Source organism: Vigna umbellata, chromosome 4 (assembly GCF_029865625.1).
Source record: "Vigna umbellata cultivar VRB3 chromosome 4, Vumbellata_1.0, whole genome shotgun sequence".
Taxonomy (NCBI): domain Eukaryota; kingdom Viridiplantae; phylum Streptophyta; class Magnoliopsida; order Fabales; family Fabaceae; genus Vigna; species Vigna umbellata.
In genome coordinates this window covers 18,323,459-18,342,883 of record NC_142168.1, presented here as the reverse complement: position 1 = coordinate 18,342,883, position 19,425 = coordinate 18,323,459, and the positions used below count along the sequence as shown (strand labels likewise).

The 19,425-nt window shown below is 33.8% G+C and overlaps 1 protein-coding gene and 1 pseudogene across 1 annotated transcript; both read left to right on the top strand.

The window, feature by feature from the left end:
* The first annotated feature begins 1,019 nt into the window (after positions 1–1,019).
* Positions 1,020–14,949, top strand: LOC124833331 (cuscuta receptor 1-like; annotated as a pseudogene).
* Positions 14,950–15,048: 99 nt separating this feature from the next.
* On the top strand, positions 15,049–15,897 carry LOC148199417 (uncharacterized). The gene has a single exon (XM_088112655.1). The coding sequence runs from the start codon at positions 15,064–15,066 to the stop codon at positions 15,895–15,897; it is 834 nt and encodes a 277-aa protein (XP_087968781.1). The 5' UTR covers positions 15,049–15,063.
* Positions 15,898–19,425: the final 3,528 nt, after the last annotated feature.

Below are 19,425 nucleotides of genomic sequence, written 5' to 3'. Positions count from 1 at the left end.
TCAATTTTGAAAATAATCGAAGTCATAGATCTTGAGCAGTGTATACTGAGTTAAAAAATTTAAATTTTTGTTTGTGATCCATTTTTAGATTTCAGTATTGTTATTTATTAATCGATATCAAAAGAAGTATATGACTTTGATTTTTTTATAACGAAGAACTATAAGTTTGTGAAAATTGTAAAAGTGTTACTGTATCTTTTTATGCTTTATTAGGAAATCTCACATTGTTGACTTAAAATTTAAAAACAAAATAGATTATCCTATTACAAACAATCAAATCATTAAGCTTCATGAAACTTCAACCTTCAAATCTTCACCGCCAACAATCTGTAATGCTTTCATCTTAGAATGGAATTTAAAGCAAATCACTATAAACTGCAAATTTTGTGCTAAATTTTACATGACAAACGTTAGTAGTGAAGGAAAAAAAAATTGGAAACCAAATATTAATGATAAACTAAATGAAATTAATTGCTATAAACTTGTGCTAAGATTCTTACGATGACAAACATTATTAGTAATCATGGAAAAATAATTTGGAGAACAAATTTAGTGGTAAACTAAATGAAAACAAAATTATTTAAACTCATTAGATTACAAAAAAAAGTGTAGAACATGTAAGCATTTTTAAAATCGCCTTAGCATAATTCATTTGAAAATGAAAACTTCTCATAACAGAGCACACTATCAATAATTCTTTACACCAACAAAAACAATTATTTCTGGAAAAATGGAACTACCAATAGTAAAGTCATGAATAGAAGCGTAGGGTATAATCAATGTTTAATAAAATTAATGAAAATCAGTATGTAGCGGAGAGAGACATACAATTAATTAAAGTACCGTTTAGTGCTATATTGTAAGCAAGAATCAAATTCTAACACTTACATTCATAGCAAGCCTGGTACATTTCTTTTTAGAAAGGTATTATCGATTTCAATATAAAACCTACTTACTGATATTCTTATCTGAAGGAGAAATAAGTACAATAAAATTCAAAGAAAGAAGTTATTAGAGTTATGTACCAGCTAGTTTTTGAGCCACCTTTTGCACTCTGTTAGTCTTTGATCTACCTTTGGCGCTTTGCTAAGTTAACTTCAACCATTACAAATAGATAGTCTATTAGTTTGTTCAAGAACCTCAGATAAGTCATTCTCCATGGTTGCCAAAGTAGTAATGGACCTAATAAGCCCCAAAAGCCTGTGAAGAATCCTATGCCCAAGCTCATGTATAATGCTTCATAGAAAACACAATATTCTCCATGGACTGTTGCTTTTTGAGGCTTTACTAGAGTCTGATCTCCTGCACAACTCTTGTTAAGTTGTTCACCACAAAGATCAGCATTTCCTTCAAAACAAGAGGCATCAAATGTATCCATGTGCCTTGCTAATGGGATTCTTCCAGAAAGAGAATTGTGTGACAAGTCCAATTTTTGGAGAAAATCCATTTGGGAAAGAGAAGAAGGAATTCTCCCATACAATTGATTTCTTCACAAGTCAAGGGATTCAAGTAAACTTAAATTTCCAATATCGGAAACAATTTCTCCACTCAAATTGTTTCTTGATTAATTCAAAGAAACCAACCCGAATATGTATGTAATCTCTTTCGGAATTTCACCAATTAAATTATTACACGAGAGATCAATGCTTAGAAGAGTTAATTCTGGACGTTTGAAGTTGTATTCCTCACCTTTCCACATCCATGATACATGAAATGAATAATAACTATCAATGAAAAAATTATAAATTTGAGAGTAATTACTGAAAGTGATTTCTGATTATCGTTCTTTTTGTCTATATTGAGAGTTGAATTTACGTAATTTATTCCATTAAAATAAAGTCAACTTTTAGAGGTTACACTTACACTAGTTTTTGGAAAAAGAATACTTTTATTTATTTGAAAGTAAATTAATTTTTATAATATTTTTATTCTACTAGTTTTGTAATGCTATTCCATGTATTTTAAGTGTGAAGAAATTCAGGGATAGTTCATTTTTCATTGGTTCTTTATTTTTCTCTTGCAGGATTATGGACTTTGACTAACTGGAGGAATCTTGATGTAAGCTATAATGGTATCCAAAATTTAGTAGGCCATGAAGGTATTTTAGAAAATCAAATTAAAAAAATTTATTCGTTGTTCAGGGGCAACATAACATTTATTAGATAATTAATGATACTAACACATCGCTGATCCCATTATTTCATCCAAATTCATATATTTACATCTTTTACAAAATATTTTTGTCTCCTTCCTACGAACATATATCTTCACTTTCTCATTTAGCCTAATTAAAATTTATTTACATTTTTTTATAAATTCAAATTATATATCTTTCAGGTTCGAAAAGTCTAAGTAAACTAGATGTCCTTGATTTGGATGAGAATATGATAGATGGAAACAAGCTAAAAGAATCATTACGAGCTTTATCATCATCTATTAGAGAGCTTTCTATGTCTTACAATAATATACGGAACAATTGTTGCTGGAGGTAGATATTTATGATTTTCCCAAGGTAAATTAATGATTTCGTACTTGTTACATTTAAAATTCATGTCATTTTTTTCTGGTGTGAAGATTTTCATGATTTAAGTAACTTGGAAGATTTGAGATTGGACGGGAAGTAGTATTGAGAATGAATTCTTCAAAAGTATTGGAAAATTGACGTCCTTAAAAATTCTTTCTGTTTCAAATTGTGATATAGATGACATCCTTCCTCCGGCCGAAAATTATATTATTAGCTTGTTTTTTAAGTTATTCATAACATGGTACTTTTAGTTTTGTTGAAATCTATATATCTTTTCTTATAATCCTTACAAGATGATTTCGATGTTTTTTTTTTTTCAAAATTTCATATTTCAGATTGGTTTAGGCTGAAGAATCTTGAAGAGTTATATCTAAACCAAAATTTATTTTTGGGATCGCTTCCCACATCCTTCTTAAACATGACATCTCTTGGAACTTTCACGAAATCAATTCAATGGACAATTTGATTTTAACATTGCTAGCTTTACGTCACTTGAATCCTTTTGTTTTACAGACAATCAATTTGAAGTTCCAATTTCTTTTACACCATTTGCCAATCATTCAAACCTCAAGTGAAGGCAACAAAATCATATTGGACTTACAAGCTAGTATGCAAACTTGGATTCCTAAATTTCAATTGCAAGTGCTTTGTTTGCCTTCAACAACTGAAAATAATTCTCTTCCACTCCCCAAGTTTCTTCTACATCAAAACAAAACAACACAAAATTGGTTGAGCTTCATGTTAGAAATTGTTCTTTCAGCGGTGTTAGGCAACTACGATTGCATCCCCTTCCTAATTTACATATTCTTGATGTGTCTGACAATACCATAATTGGTGAATTCCCCAGCAATAATATTAGTTCAATTTTACCAAATTTGAAATATCTAAATATTTCTGGAAACCACATCCAAGGTTCAATCCTAGTGAGTTAGGTCGAATGAAGTTATTATATAAGTTAGATCTTTCAAGCAATCAATTGTCTGGAAAAATATCACAGGAAATATTTGGAGCTGAAAACTAAGTCGATCTCTTGAAACTTTCAAATAATAAGCTTGAGGGACCCATTTTTACAATACCCACTCATTTAGGGTTGTTATCATTGAATGATAATTATTTTAGTGGCAGACTTCCGAGTAACATTTTTAACACATCAATCATTGGATGTAAGTAATAATCCTTTAGTAGGAAAAATTCCAAGCCTTCCGACAAAAATTTCAACATTAGAAGAACATCTTTATGTCCAGTAACAACTTTGAAGGATACATTCCATCAGAATTCACACAACTTGAATATCTAAGTCATTTAGATCTCTCTCAAAATAATTTAAGTGGTCTTGTACCATCATTTCTAAATTCTTCTATAAAATTTATCTATTTGAGTAATAATCATTTCATAGGATTATCCAAAAAAATGTTCAAGAACGCCCGTTTAGTGATGCTAGCCCTTAGCCACAATGAAATATCTAGCAATATTCAAGATATGATACAAGACTTGGGTCATTTTAAATTGAATTTTCTTCTTGTAAAAAGTAATTACATTACTGGAGATATACCAAGCAATTATGTCAGTTGACCCATTTAACCATGTTAGACCTTTATGTTAGTATTTTAAGGTTGTGAAAGGAATAGTTGATGTGATAGAGAAAATGTAGAGATAGTTGCATGTAGAGAAAATATGGAGATAGTGGAATGTAGAAGTAGTAGTTGGAAGAAGTTTTGTAGTTGTCTTTAGTTGTAGTAGATGTTGGCTTCTTTCAAATGGTAGATGTTGTCTACATGCATCAAATGTAGAGTTCATGGGTATTTATAGACTCATAGATTATTCTAGAACATACTAGCCAAAACTTATGTGGAATGTTCTAGATTTTTACCTATGTGGAATATTCTTGATTTTTCTTCCTATCTTAGGCTTTTCTACAATATTCTAGAACTTGTATTACATTTTAGTACTTTTATCTTAGGACTTTCTATATTCTTCTAGAATTTACATTATACTTTCTATAGTGTGTAGCAGTTCAAATCTTGATCGTGGTAATGTCTTTGTAAAAATATCTGCAATTTGGTCTTCTGTTGAGCAGTACTCGAGTCGAATTTGATTAGTTGTCTCTTCATCTCGAATGAAGTGATATTTAATGGCTATGTGTTTTGTTCTTTGATGATGGACTGGACTTTTTGCTATTGCTATTATTGATTTGTTTCGCAAGAGATAATAGTCAGTCCATCTTGTGATTCACCCATTTCTTCAAGTATTCTTCGTAGCCATGTTGCTTGACTTGTGGTTTCAGCAACTGCTACATACTCTGCTTCTATTGTTGTTGTGCCACGGTTGCTTGCTTGATGCCCAAGATAAAAAAAACCCAAGATCCTAGTGAGAAAGCATATCCTGAAGTATTCTTCATGTCATCCATTGATCCTGCCCAATCATTATATGTGTAGCCAATCATCCTTAAGTTAGTCATGGTTTGGTACCATATAACAAACTCCTTTGTGCCTTGTAGATATCTTAAAATTCTTTTTCCTACTCCAAAATGAATCTGACTTGGCTTTTGCATGAATCTTGATAGAAGACTTGTAGCATACATAATGTCTGGTCTTGTGGCTGTGAGATAGAGAAGACTTCAAAAAAAGCTTTTGTAGCATGATGCATCTGCCTCTTGTGCTCCATCATCTTTCTGTAGCTTCTCGTTTACCACCAACCGAGTAGGGACAGGTTTACAACCATTCATCTTGAACTTCTTTAGTAGAGCTTCAATATATTTCTTTTGAGAGATAAATATACCTTCCTTTTCTTGTTTCACCTCTATACCGAGGAAATAGTTTATCAAGCCAAGGTCAGTCATTTCAGATGTCTTCATCATGTCTTATTTAAATTCTTTCATCATCTCTATATTGTTTCCTATATAGATAAGTCATCGACATATATAGAGACAATGAGATGGTATTGACCTTGGGCCTTAATATATAGTGTTGGCTCACTCTTGCTTCTCCTGAATCCTTGATTGATAAAGTATTGATCAATCTTGTTATACCATGCTCGATGAACTTGCTTTAGGCCATATAATGCTTTTTTAAGTCTTAGTACTTTGCCTTCATTGCCTTTGTTGATGAAGCCTTGTGGTTGTTCAACATAAATCTCTTCTTCTAGCACTCCATTTAGAAAGGCTGATTTGACATCTAATTGATAGATGTTCCATCCTTTTTGTGTTGCAATAGCTATTAAAATTCTAATTGTATCTAAGCGAGCAACTAGAGAAAATGTCTCATTGTAGTCGATTCCTAGTTGCTGTGTGTAGCCTTTGGCAACCAATATTGCCTTATGCTTTTGTATAGTTCCATCAGGATTGAGCTTTGTCTTTTCCATGAGGTCAATTTACGAGTTCTCAAGTGTTATTTTTCTCAATCATTTTAATCTCTTCTTCCATAGCCTTGACCCATACTTCTTGCTTCGATGCTTCTTTATAATAGTTAGGCTCAATCATGACCATATTTCAAGTTTCATATATGTCTACCAAAGATCTTACTCTTCTTGGACTAGATTCAGGTGAAGAATCTTGTTGTTGTGGAGGTGGAGAAAGCGTACTTGAGTTTTCTTCCTCTTCTTGAGTTTCTTCTTGAGATTGTTGCACTAGAAGTAAAATGTTGCTTTTAACAACTTTTTCTTCTTCCCAATTCCAAGAAGCATTTTCATCAACTTCAACATCTCGACTGATGATGAGTTGTTTTGTTTCTAAGTTGTATTCTCGATAGCCTTTTGATTGTGTGTTATATCCCACAAATATTTCTCGTATATTCTTCTCTTCAAGCTTGTGCCTCTTTTGATCAAGAGCATGTATGTAGCAGATAGATCGAAATACTCGTGGTGTTTAGTTGATGGATTTCTTCCACTCCTAGCTTCAATAGGAGTCTTGTCTTGGACTGCCTTAGTTGGACATCTGTTTAGAATGTCAACTACAGTGTAGACTGCTTCAGCCCAAAAAGTGTTAGACATACTTTTCTCTTTCAGCATTGATCTTGCCATCTCCATAACTGTGCGATTCTTTCTCTCTAACACTATATTTTATTGTGGAGTATATGCGACTGTAAGTTGTCGCTCTATGCCTTAATCTTCACAGAATTTGTCAAACTCGCGAGATGTGTACTCCTTGCCACGATCACTTCTAAGTACTTTTATCTGTTTTCCACTTTGCTTCTCAACAAGGGCCTTGAATTTCTTGAATACTCCGAAGACTTCTGACTTTACTTTTAAGAAGTAGACCCATGTCATTCTAGAGAAGTCATCAATGAAGAAGATGAAATACCTGTTGTTGTGATGTGAAGGAGTTCTCATTGATCCATAAACATCGGTATGAATAAACTCCAATAAGTCTTTTGCTCTCCATGCTTTGTTTGTCGAGAATGGTAATCGGTGTAATATTCCGAGGAGACATCCTTCACATGATTCAATATTCTTAAAGCATGGAATATCTCTCATCATGTTTTTCTAATATAAATTTTTTAAGGCATGTGTGTTGAAGTGGCCAAATCTCCTATGCCAAAGCCATGAGTCATCAACTTCTACCTTCATGGCAATATTAGTTCCAGGTTTGAAGCTTATAGGAAAGCTTTGATTTCTCTTCTCCATTTTTACTTGGTCAATTTCTATCATTTTACTGTCATAAATTTTGCATGTATCTTTCTCAAAATGAATAGAATATCCATTCTACATCATTTGGCCAATAATTAAAAGATTCTCTTTAAGATTGGGAACTAGTAAAACATCCTTGATGAATTTCATACCTTTCTTTGTCTCCACCATGACAGATCCTTTGTCTCGAGACTCCACTATGGTGCCATTTCCTAGCCGAACTTTGACATTAACAGATTTATCAATGTCTTTGAAGATACTTTGATCTTTCGCCATGTGATTACTGCATCCACTATCCAAGTACCAACTCCCTTCTCCATTAGGAGTTCTTGATTGGCAAAGAATGAGAGTTTCTCCTGATTATCTTCTTCCACAAAGTTTGCTTGATGTTTACTTTTATTACGACAATACTTCTCTACGTGACCAAATTTCTTACAAAGCTGGCATTGTGGTTTTCCACGATCCAACAATCTTTTTCCAAGTGACTTGTCTTTTTACAGATGCCACATGGAGGATATTTTCCTTGACGAGTCATAGAGAACTTTCTAGAATTTTCTTTATTTCTAGAAATTTCTCCTCTACTTTTGTTTACTTCATATTCTTTATTCTGAGACCACAATTTTAGTTTTGATTGAAAGGCATTTTCAACTGAATCTTCTTTATGCCTTTTCAATCTTTGTTCATAAGCTTCAAGAGAGCCCATTAGTTGTATTACTGACAATGTAGCCAAATCTTTTGTTTGTTCAATCGCTGTTGCAATTGCATCATACTTTTGGGGAATAGAAATTACAATTTTCTCAAAAATCTTTTTGTCAATAATATTCTCCCCATAGGCTCTCACCTGACTAACTATTTCTTTTATTCTAGAATAGTACTCTTTGATGGTCTCAGATTCTTTCATTCTTATTAATTCAAACTCTCGTCTTAGAGAATGAAGTTTAACATTTCGTACCTCATCACTTCCTTGAAACTCCTCTTCTATTATGTTCCAAGCTTGTTTTGCAATTGTGGCACCAATTATCCTTGGAAAAATTGTGTCATCGAGTGCTTGTTGAAGAACAAATAAAGTCCTTGAATCCTTCTGCTTGTTTTCCTTCAACTCTTTCTTTTGAGCTATAGTAAGAGTGGAGGTGTCTTTTGGAATAGTGAATCCTTCTTCTATGATGTCCCATAAATATTGAGAGCGGAAGAATGTCTTCATTTTGACACTCCAAAAATCATAATTTTCTCCTGTGAAAATAGGTACTGGAATTGATGATGTTTGATTGGTAGTAGCCATCAAGTGAGAAAATATCTTGAAGGTAGTATAAAATGGAGTTATAGTTTTGTTTAATGTAGTTGAAAATTTTTATCTACGCCCAATAAATGACCGAACGAAGCTCTGGTACCACTATTAGTATTTTAAGGTTGTGAAAGGAATAGTTGATGGGATAGAGAAAATGTAGAGATAGTTGAATGTAGAGAAAATATGGAAATAGTAGAATGTGAAAGTAGTAGTTGGAAGAAGTGTTGTAGTTGTCTTTAGTTGCAGTAGATGTTGGCTTCTTTCAAATGGTAGATGTTGTCTACATGCATCAAATGGTAGAGTTCATGGGTATTAATAGACCCATAGATTATTCTAGAACATACTAGCCACAACTTATGTGGAATGTTCTAGATTTTTACTTATGTGGAATATTCTTGATTTTTCTTCCTATCTTAGGCTTTTCTTCAATATTTTAGAACTTGTATTACATTTTAGTACTTTTAGGACTTTCTATATTCTTCTACAATTTGCATTATACTTTAATACTTTCAGACAATAATTTTTTTGGAGGAATTCCCCATTGCTTGAGCAAAATGCCTTTTGATATTGAGAACCTTGATTCATCATTAAAAGTATTTGATGGAAGCTTCTTTGGTGGAGGAATTAGAGGAAATTCATCATTCAACGAGCAAAAGAAACAGAAAGCAAGTTTCACTTCAAAGAAAAGAATTGATACTTACTTGGGAAACATCCTTACTGATATGTCTGGAATTGACTTATCAAAGAATAAACTAAAGGGAAATATCCCATACGATCTTGGAAAATTGACAAGAATCAAAGCATTGAACTTGTCTCATAATGATTTGAGTGGACAAATTTCAGATTCATTCTCGAATTTGGTGCAAATAGAGAGTTTAGATCTTTCTTCTAACAAGTTGGATGGTCAAATTCCTCCTAAGCTCAACATCCTAACCTCACTTGAAGTGTTAAGTGTGGCACACAACTGTTAGGAATCCAAGTGTGAGTCCAAGTCTCACATTGGATATAAATGAGAAAGTAGAGCAGTATATAAAGATGAAAGACCCATCAACCCATTGCCTTAAGGTTTTGGGTAAAGAGTGGTGTCGATCCCTTATATAGTTGGCTCAGATGTTATTGGTGTTTGTGTAACCCATAGGGAACCTTCTCCTCGATAGATCCACAACAACAACTTATCAGACTCAATACCTGAAGGGACAAACCAATTTGCCACATTTGATGAAAGCAGCTATGAAGGTAACCCATTCCTTTGTGGACCTTTACTACAAAAGAGTTGCAATCTAGCTTCAACAATGATTTCAAATGACTCAAAATACTGCCAAAGATAATGGTAGTTTTGTGGACATGTACTATGTCTTTTGTGTGAGCTTTGTTGTATCCATTTCGATGTTTCCTTTGAAGAGTGACTTCATAAAAAAATGTCACACATGAGTGGCTTGATGTAATAGGATGAAATCTAAATTTCTATATTCAAAAAATTGTTCTTCAATATCTAATTACGTTTTATTTTAATAACTTTTTTAAATTTTCATTATAATGTCATGATAGAATCAAGATAATTATTTTTTTTCATCATTGATAATGTTTAGGATATTTTTAGTATTTTTATAAAACAGAGTTAACTTAGTTGAGTTGAAAATGTTATCAAATTTGTAGTCTATATAAAATCATGATACTTTCAGTTTAGACTTTAAAACCATTTTTTGTATCTATTTTAGAATATGTAGATCTATTTTAGAATCTAAAATAACAAAAGTTATCTCTCGGTTATGATCAATTCTTCTCAATCTTCGATTAAGATTGATTAATTTCCACCTTGGATCAACACTAATTAGTCCTAACCTTTGTCTAGGATTCACCCAGACCTTATGCCAAGACTTAGCTCAATATTTTGTCCTAGTTGACTTGATTAAACTTTTTGACTTACTAATTTAGCTAAACTTTCAAAGTTAAAGGTTGAACCAATTTAATCTAAGACGAAAGTGAACAGTGTCGACTATAATTAAAGGTCTATCTATACAAGTGAGTTTGGATCAGGTCAAGACGAGTTGGTGCAGATCGAAGGTCGAACCAAATAAGTCCAATTCAATGATGAAACGAAATATTTTTAAAATAGAATTTTACCTTAAAAGAAAAATTAATTTACTTTATGGATAAATAAGAAAGTTAAACTTCTAAATATTTGAATTACTCCATCCAAACCAAATTATTTAATAAATAAAGAGAATTCAACTATAAATAATTTAAATATAACTATTTAATAAATAAAGAGAATTCAACTATAAATAATTTAAATATAATGTATTTCAATTTTTTGGAATTTTTAAAATTTCTTATTCCAACACGGGGTAAACCAAATCAGATTCTTATGGCACAAATTTAAAATCACTACATCAACCCAATGAAGTAAAAATTTAAAGGGTTAACTTATTTGTTAGTATCCATGTTATATAACTTACTTTTCACTTGGATGATTACCGAAAATATTTGGAAGATGTGTGATGAATGAGCTAGAGTTTACACAGCCCATCACAAGCTTTCAAGGAATCACTTTTACTAATTTAGATTACTTAATTTAAGTAATAAAGGTAAAATTATGTGAAAAAAATACGTGGATCCCAGTCATATGAACTCGTATGAATAATATAAAATTAAAAGTTTCAATAGCAAAATTTTCTTTTTTCTTGGTGTTTTAAGCCAATTTACGTGCATAAAGTCTATATGTCGCTAGATTTTGGTAGAGGTGGTTTGGAAGGCTGTCGGATAACAGAGCTCATGGCTGTTAACAAAGGTAGCATATCGCGGTAGGATATATATATATGCTTTTTGGAGTGTATTTGGAGCATGATTGTGGGTAACAGATGAAAATATGTTCAACTAAACTTTATGCAACATAGCATTAATGATAGAAAGATTTATCTTACAGAAATCAACATCGTCAAAATTTTTTACTTTAGACAACGTTAAACTAGGTCTCAGGTATGAAAGTGTTGTCTTTACAATGTGGCTTATTCACTTAAAAAACGTGACCAAAACTAAACTAAAAATATTAAGGTTTCGCAACCCCTCCTCACCCATTTGCGGGAAAAAGAAAAAAAATTCATATCCCGTAAAACTTGTTAAGACTTGACCTCTATCTCGACATCGTTTGCACTGTTCGGTCTTGTTGCATCTCCTCTCAACATTGTTTGGCCTCCTTCTCTCGCACCTACTCTCACTCTACATATTTGAATCTCAAGAATGGATTGCTTTTTGAAACAGCGCGTTGTTGTTTTCGTCTCAACAAAGGTCTTGTTCTTGCATTTTGATCAAAGGTTAGTATATTAAATTATGTAATTTAGGGTTTTGCTTTTGTTTTGGTTAATTTGTTTGAAAATTCGGTTATATTGTTTTATTTCGTTACGTTTCCTTTTTGTGTTTATAATCTAGGATTTGTTTTCTATTTCCCTCCTGGAGTTTCAATCGATGCTAGCACTGAAATCTACCTTTGAGCCGAGGATTTAAATTGTTGTCCCTGTTTATCGCAATCCTTGATTTTGTGAAAAATTGTGGACAAATGCAGCCAATGTCACCGATGAAGTCCCTAAAATGTTAACATTGGAGCTGCAATTTTTGTTTGTGAAGTACTTTGGGAAGAACAAAATATATTGCACTTCTTTTTCTGGTAGTTGGTATAGGTGATTTTCTGAAGTTGAAAAACAATGAATTACTTGAATATGAAAGCTGAACTTGTAAGTATTACGAGGTTTCTTTTTTGTGTAGAAAGGTTGAGATGCACAATCACTTAAATTGGAATTTAGATGATAATAAAATTAATCGAAAACTCTTTCTCTTCCTTTGCTAAATGTATCTTCATATTTTTTTTTCTGATTATTTATATGTTTGTTTTTGGTCCAGGCTTGAGAAAGAATCTTGGTTTTTCTTCAATATGAAGTACTTTGAGGAAAAAGTACAGGCTGGTGAGTGAGAAGAAGTTGAGAATTACTTAAATGGGTTTACTAACGTTGACGAGAATAGATACTCCATGAAAATATATCTTTGAAATCAGGAAGGAAAACTATCTGGAAGCCCTTGATAGGTAGCTATTAATTGGAATTACTTAAGGATTTTCTGATGATGGTGGTACTTCACATGTTTTCCCTTTGGTGCGGTTAAATTAGGCAAGACAAGGAAAAAGCTGTGTAGATATTAGTGGGTGATTTAAAAGTTTACTCCACTTTCAATGAGAAACTATACGAAGAGATCACCCAGCTTTTAAGTCCTAGTAATTTCAAGTATTATCTTATCTTGAACACAGACTAATATATATACATCATGCTTTTTGGAACCTTTTAAAGTGATTTCAGTTAAATGTCGATATTCTGGAATCTTGATTAACACTCGTGATACAATAGAAGGATGGAGTTTTTGTGAAGAACTAAGCTCGTGGTGTATGATACCTTTCATTTCATAATTTTGGTTTCTCATATTTTTAATTAATTACAATATAACTTATCATATTTATCAATGAATCAATATTTTGTTTCCAATTTGTTTATATAGCCCTTTCCCCCTGCCGCAACAACTGTTAATGCTAATGCTTTGGCTGGTTCGATGGCGAATGCCTTTTGTAATCAGTGTCTATCTTGAAGTTTCCAAGAACACCTCCAACAACTCCTGGCATGGTTGATTATCTGATCATGAGCAGTTTATGAAAAGACTCTGGCATGCTCCTTCGATGGAGGAGGTAACTTTGATTGTTATTTTGTTTAATTTTAATGTGATCTAGGTATTCTTGAAACCAATGGTTTTTCTGCTCCAAAGTTGTAAAGGAATCTTGATTTTGTACTTTTTGGTGATTTTTTCTTATTTATATTTTTCTTAGAATCTTCCTCCAGTATTTATATTTATACGTAAACATTAACATTTACGTATATTTTAGGTTCCTGAACCATATTGACATCTGATGTGTAACAAACTTCAGTCAGCAAATAACAAGGGTGAGCTAAGTTATTCTGGTCTTCTATTATCGACATTTTCTACTCCAAATATATTATTTAATTATTGTTTCCTTGATAAATGTTTAAAGAGTTGTTGAAAGTTAGTTTCTATCCGTTATTGTTTTTTTGTTATTATATAAGTTTCTGTTTTCACTCTAATGGTTATGCCCCGATATAAAAGAAATAAATAACAAATAAAAAAACTCTAACAATGCAATTACTGTTTTTGGGTACAACAATGTAATCATCACTATTTCCAGGGAAGAAACAGATTAACTAAAGTTTTATAACAGAAAACTATACACAGTATCGTTTAAATAAAATACGAAACAGAATGGTTGTATTGTTACAATGAAAGACAAAAGAATCTCCACTCCTCGCCTTTTTTTTTCTGCATCCTCAATCATGCTTGAAGCAATCCTGTGAGAGAAAAAAAAGAATTTCATGATGACAAAATTTGAAATATAAATCTTAAAACCTTACGAGGTGTTGGATCTCCTCAACTTTCATGATAGAGGTTGGATCATTCTAATCACCATTCACCACCTCACAAGAATCCACTTTAAGCTTCGGACGCTTTACTAGTGAATGACAACAACACAGTGTTTGGAAGATTTCTTATAGGAGTTTCAGATTATTTCACTACAAGCAAGAGAGCAAAGACTTCCAAAATTTGAGAAATGGGAGAGAAGAGTTCAATCACAGAGCTTGAGATTTATGAGAAAAAGGAACAAGGGAGAAAATGAAATTTCTGAGAAGAAAAGGAAAAGGGGAAACAAATGAAAACTTGGAAATGAACTCGTTCTCATTGATAAATTAATCGGTTAAGCCAACGCTAATTTACTTTTACTTATCCTGAAAAAAAAAATATTCTTATTTTGTCGACTTAGTTCGCACAAACTTTTAATAATTTCTTATATTTATTTTTTGTATTGGCTTGACCACTATTATTATCTAATTTTGAATATAAAATTTGTATGTGTTTCAAGTGTTATATGAACATGATTATTAGTCTTTCTTAAAAAATAATAAAGTATAACGATAATAATGAAGGAGTTTGCAGCAGTTTTTATTTCTGTTTTGAATAATATCTTGGTTTACCAAGTCTTTAGGGATATTAGCTAATTTTTCTCATTCCTGTAACCACTACTAGCTTTATTTTCGGTGGGTGGTTTTTAATTGTTTAGAAACTGTCATTTGGCTATTTAAAGCTACATTTACCATTAATAATAAGTGAGTCAATTTTCTCTGCATCAGTGCATTTACAATCTTAATTACTAACATCTGGTATCAGAGCCCCCACTAGGCCTGATACATCAAAGCAGCAGTCTTTGAAGTTTTGCACTAGCACAAAAAAAATGACTACCGAAGGGAGCTTTGTCCAGCCAGCCATCCCACGTTTTGATGGTCACTATGACCATTGGAGCATGTTAATGGAAAATTTCCTTCGATCTAAAGAGTATTGGGATCTCATCGAACCTGGTTATGTAATTCCAGCAAGCGGAACCGTACAAACTGAAGCACAACAAAAGAAGTAAGATGAGATGCGACTGAAAGATTTGAAAGTCAAAAACTATCTCTTTCAAGCTATTGACCGAACTGTTCTCAACACCATACTCAAGAAAGACACTTCTAAAGAGATATGGGATGCTATGAAGAAAAAGTTTGAAGGCAATGCAAGGGTAAAAAGATCTCATCTTCAAGCTCTCCGCAGAGAATTTGAAGTTCTTGAGATGAAATCTGGTGAAGTAGTGACAGAGTATTTCTCTAGGGTCATGACAGTGGCCAACAAAATGCGAACTTATGGTGAAGTTATGTCAGACGTTAAAGTGGTTGAAAAAATTCTCTGTTCTTTAACTGAGAAGTTTGATTACATTGTATGTTCCATTGAGGAGTCCAAAGACATAGATAATCTTTCTGTTGATGAGTTACAAAGCTCACTAATAGTACATGAGTTACAAAGCTCACTAATAGTACATGAACAGAAGTTTCGTAGACACAAAGATGAGGAACAAGCCTTAAAAGTGACCTTTGAAGAGGAAAGAAGTCATAGTCGAGGTAGCTACAGAGGAAGAGGAAGAGGACGGGGAAGAGGAAGAGGTAGAACAACCTTCAACAAGGCGGCTGTAGAGTGCTACCAATGCCATCAACTTGGACATTTTCGTTATGAATGTCCTCGGAACAAAGAAGCAAATTATGCAGAGGTTTATGATGAAGAAGAAGAGCTACTTTTGATGTCTTATGTGGAGTTTCCTGATACTAAAGGAAAAGATGTTTGGTTTCTTGATTCTGGATGTTCTAATCACATGTGTGGTGATTCTGCTATGTTCCATGAGTTTGATGCAAACTTTCGACACTCGGTAAAATTGGGAAACAACACGAAGATGACAGTGATGGGAAAAGGAAGCATCAAGTTACTGGTAGATGGAGTAAACTTTGTTGACATTGAAGTTTACTATATTCCAGAATTGCGAAAAATCTCTTAAGCATAGGGCAATTACAAGAGAAAGGCTTGACCATTTTGATCAAGGGAGGAATGTGCAAAATATTTCATCCAGAGAAAGGCTTGATAATTCAGACCAACATGAGTGCCAACAGGATGTTTTTCTTGCTGCCCCAATCTTGTACTTTCCATCAAACAAATTCTGACCAGTGCCTTCATACACTCACTCAAAATCTATCTCATCTTTGGCACCGAAGGTATGGGCATTTAAGCTATAGTGGCTTACGGACATTATTGAGCAAGAACATGGTACAAGGACTTCCTCAACTCTCTATGTCAACAGTAATCTGCAGTGACTGTCTTAATGGAAAGCAACATCGTGACTGCATTCCAAAACAAAGTAATTGGAGAGCAAGTCAAAAGCTAGAACTTATCCATGCAGATATATGTGGTCCCATCTCTCCAACATCTAATAGTAATAAAAGGTATCTTCTACTATTCATTGATGATTATAGTAGAAAAGCATGGGTATATTTTTTGGCAGAAAAATCAGAAGCGTTACATTCCTTCAAATGTTTTAAGATTATGGTTGAGAAAGAGATTGACATGTCTATTAAGTGTTTACGCACAGACAGAGGGGGAGAATTTCATTCAACAGAGTTCCATGATTTCTGCAAACAAAATGGGATCAAAAGGCAATTGACTACTGCTTATACTCCACAACAGAACGGAGTCGCCGAAAGGAAAAACAGAACAGTGATGAACATGGTTCGTTCCATGCTATCTGATAAAAATATTCCCAAGTCTTTTTGGCCAGAGGCAGTGAACTGGACCATTTATGTCCTAAATAGATCTCCTACATTAGTTGTGAAAGATGTTACACCGCAAGAATCATGGAGTGGAATGAAACCCTCGGTTGCTCACTTTCGGGTCTTTGGATGTGTAGCCCATATGCACGTTCCAGAAGCAAGAAGAACAAAACTCGATAATAGAAGCATCACTTGTGTGCTGTTGGGAATCAGTGAGGAATCTAAAGGCTATAGGTTATTTGATCCCATAGCTAAAAGAATTCTCATAAGTAAAGATGTGATTTTTGAGGAAGACAAACAATGAGATTAGGATGGAACACAACCTGTACCAGATTTAGAATGGAATGATGATTCAGAAGTAGATGATGCAGAATTAGATGCAGGTGAGAATGCAAGAAATGATGTTACAAAAATAAATGCAGAAAACAATACTGAAGATCGAGTACGAGTATCAAGAAATAGGCAACCTCCTACATGGATGGATGATTATGTTCCTAGAGAAGGTCTATCGGAGGATGAGACCCATATGGCATTAATGGTGTCAAATGACCCCACATGTTTTGAGGAAGCTGTGAAAAATCCAAATTGGCGATGGGCTATGGATGAAGAAATCAAATCCATAAAAAGGAATCAAACATGGACACTCACTACACTACCTATTGGAGCTAAAATAATTGGAGTGAAATGGGTCTACAAAATCAAATACAATGAACATGGCAAGATTGATAAGTACAAGGCTAGATTAGTGGCCAAGGGGTATTCTCAAAAACATGGAATTAACTACACAAAAGTTTATGCACCAGTGGCAAGGATGGATACAGTAAGAATGATTATTGCTCTAGCTGCACATAAAAATTGGCAAATTTTCCAGCTAGATGTTAAGTCGGCTTTCCTTCATGGTGACCTTAATGAGGATGTTTATGTGGAGCAACCAAAAGGGTATGAAATAAAGGGTAGTGAGCATTTGGTTTATAAGTTGCATAAAGCTTTGTATGGCTTAAAACAAGCCCCACGGGCTTGGTTCAGTCGAATTGAAGCTCATTTCATTAGTGAAGGATTTGAGCGGTGTGACAGCGAACAAACATTATTCACCAAGAGAAACAAAGAAGGAAAAATTATCATTGTAAGTATTTACGTTGATGATTTAATTTTTACTGGTAATGATGAAGTCATGATGTCTGAGTTTAAAAGCTCTATGTTAAGAGAATTTGATATGTCTGACTTGGGAAAGATGAGATTTTTCCTTGGGATTGAGGTGCTACAAAGACCTGATGGTATTTATATATGTCAAAGAAAATATGCATTAGAAGTTTTGAGCAGGTTTGGTATGATGGAAAGTAATCATGTAGGCACGCCAATTGTCCCAGGTTTCAAAATGAGCAAAGATGGAACCAAGAATTTTGTTGATGAAACTTATTATAAGCAGTTGGTTGGAAGTTTGTTGTATCTCACTGCCACAAGACCATATGATGTTTGTTACATGTCTCATAAGTAGATATATGGCAAAACCACTAGATATTCACCTGCAAGCAGCTAAAAGAGCCTTACGATACTTGAAAGGAACTGTAAATTATGGGATTTTTTATAAGACAGCAGAAAGTGGTGAGCTATTAGCTTTCACAGACAGTGACTATGCAGGGGATATGGAAGATAGGAAGAGTACATCTGGGTATGTATTTTTAATGGGGTCAGGTCATGGTGTTCCAAAATTGTATAACTATGATGTGTGATAACAACTCAACCATTAAATTGTCAAAGAATCTTGTTATGCACGGCCGCAGCAAGCACATTGATGTAAGGTTCCATTTCTTGAGAAATCTTACTAAGGAAGGTGCAATTGAATTAGTTCATTGCAAGAGTCAAGATCAATTGGCTGATATAATGACCAAGCCATTGAAGATGGAAGTTTTCCAGAAGCTTCGGAGGTTGCTGGGAGTGTGTGATCTGTCTGATATAATTTCTGATATAAACTAATTGTTTTATAACATTTAGTTTAAGGGAGGAAATGAAGGAGTTTGCAGCAGTTTTTATTTCTGTTTTGAATAATATCTTGGTTTACCAAGTCTTTAGGGATATTTGCTAATTTTTCTCATTCCTGTAACCACTACTAGCTTTATTTTCGGTGGGTGGTTGTTAATTGTTTAGAAACTGTCATTTGGCTATTTAAAGCTACATTTCCCATTACACTACAGGAAAATCAATTAATACCGACGGTTAATTACCGAAGGCCTTTTGGCCTTCGGTAAATGTAATTTACCGAAGGCTTTTCCGAGGGCTTGTGTTACATCACTTTACCGAGGGCTTTTGGCCGTCTGTAATGGCCCTGAGTGATTATCAAAGGCAAACGACCGTCGGTAAGTGGGTAACGTTCATAAAATTAGTAAGTCAGATATTTGGGAAGCATTTCGCGAAAACTCCGTTTTCCCTCCAATCTTCACATTCTCTGCCCTAACTTCATCGACGAACTCAGTGGGTGGCTTGTGCAGACTGCTTCCCACCCTAAGCACAATCTTGGTACGGTTCTTCTCCACTCCGAACTTATAGGTGAAGTGTCCCATTCTCCCATCTCATTTTGTGTTCCTGTTACTGTTTTGGATTACGCGTGAATGGTGTAACCTTTTTCCTTGTAGCGTTTTGCAGTGTTCTGAGCTGAGGAAGGTGGTGGGTGGCTGAGTTGAAGGCTACCATTGTCGACGGAGGATATCGGACGACGCGGCATGGACGAGGCGGCGTAACCAGGGCAGTGTCGCTGGGTGACAAGG